This window comes from Halyomorpha halys, unplaced genomic scaffold (assembly GCF_000696795.3).
Source record: "Halyomorpha halys isolate HHAL.00 unplaced genomic scaffold, Hhal_1.1 Scaffold1137.1, whole genome shotgun sequence".
Classification (NCBI taxonomy): Eukaryota; Metazoa; Arthropoda; class Insecta; order Hemiptera; family Pentatomidae; genus Halyomorpha; species Halyomorpha halys.
The window spans coordinates 29,254-30,049 of NW_027108967.1; the positions used below are offsets into that span (position 1 = coordinate 29,254).

A 796-nucleotide genomic window follows, 5' to 3' on the forward strand; every position below is an offset into this window, starting at 1 on the left:
ATAGAGAGAGAGAGAGAGAGAGAGAGAGAGAATAACGTGGAAAAACCTCAAGCGCATGCAGGGGTATCATCCAAAAAATGAAGACCACGCAACCCATAAATCGTTCCGACAGTATATGTAAAAAATCTTGCAATACATACAATAATAACATCCTAGCAGCAATCACAATAAATAGATATGAAAAGTAAACAGTATAATATTTTTTTTTTTTTAAATATAACAATTATCGATAAAAAGACAAAGTAATACACTCTCTTTTCCAGGATGCCAACCAGCAGTAATGTTTAGTGAATGCTACCGATGCACTGTATACGAAAACTGCAAAATAAGATGCCAAAGAAGGTTTTCATGCCGAAAATGTTTAACACCAGTCTGTTGTCCACACAAAAGGAATACAACAAGAAGTACTAAGCACCAATATATATCAACAAGTGCGAGGACTTACACACCGATTCCAATAACCAGAAATCATTATAGAAATACCATAAATAATATCACTACTAAAGAACCGGAAATGACAACCCAATCAATAATAGGAACAGATAGAATCACAAAGGATACAATGACGAACCTGACTACACAAAAATCTACAGGAATATCAGGAAGATCAGGAGAAGAATGTTCTAGTGAGGAAGGGTCTGGTGAGCTAGGAAAGACAACTAAACCTTCATTGGTGAGAACTAGTACAACTAAAGGCAGGACAACTGGATCTGGTGAAGAAGGTTCCAGAAAAGAGGGATCTGGTGAGGTAGGCAGGACAACCACAACTTCATCCGTGGGATCTAGTTCGACTAAA

At 37.2% G+C, this 796-nt stretch overlaps 2 protein-coding genes across 3 annotated transcripts in view; both read left to right on the plus strand.

Annotated features, from left to right (window-relative positions):
* The window catches only part of LOC106688477 (probable serine/threonine-protein kinase clkA), a 16,028-nt gene extending 15,488 nt beyond the window's left edge, over window positions 1-540 (plus strand). For both annotated transcript variants that reach the window (XR_010843373.1, XM_067047224.1), the window contains one exon: window positions 264-540. Coding sequence is in view for 1 of the 2 variants with exons in the window: in XM_067047224.1 (XP_066903325.1) it covers window positions 264-265 (2 nt within the window). In the remaining variant the exon portion in view is untranslated. The remainder of the gene's footprint in view (window positions 1-263) is intronic.
* Window positions 541-562: 22 nt separating this feature from the next.
* Window positions 563-796, plus strand: part of LOC106688476 (protein rtoA-like) — a 2,631-nt gene continuing 2,397 nt past the window's right edge. Inside the window, exon 1 of the mRNA XM_067047221.1 lies at window positions 563-743. Within this exon, the coding sequence (XP_066903322.1) occupies window positions 563-743 (181 nt within the window). The remainder of the gene's footprint in view (window positions 744-796) is intronic.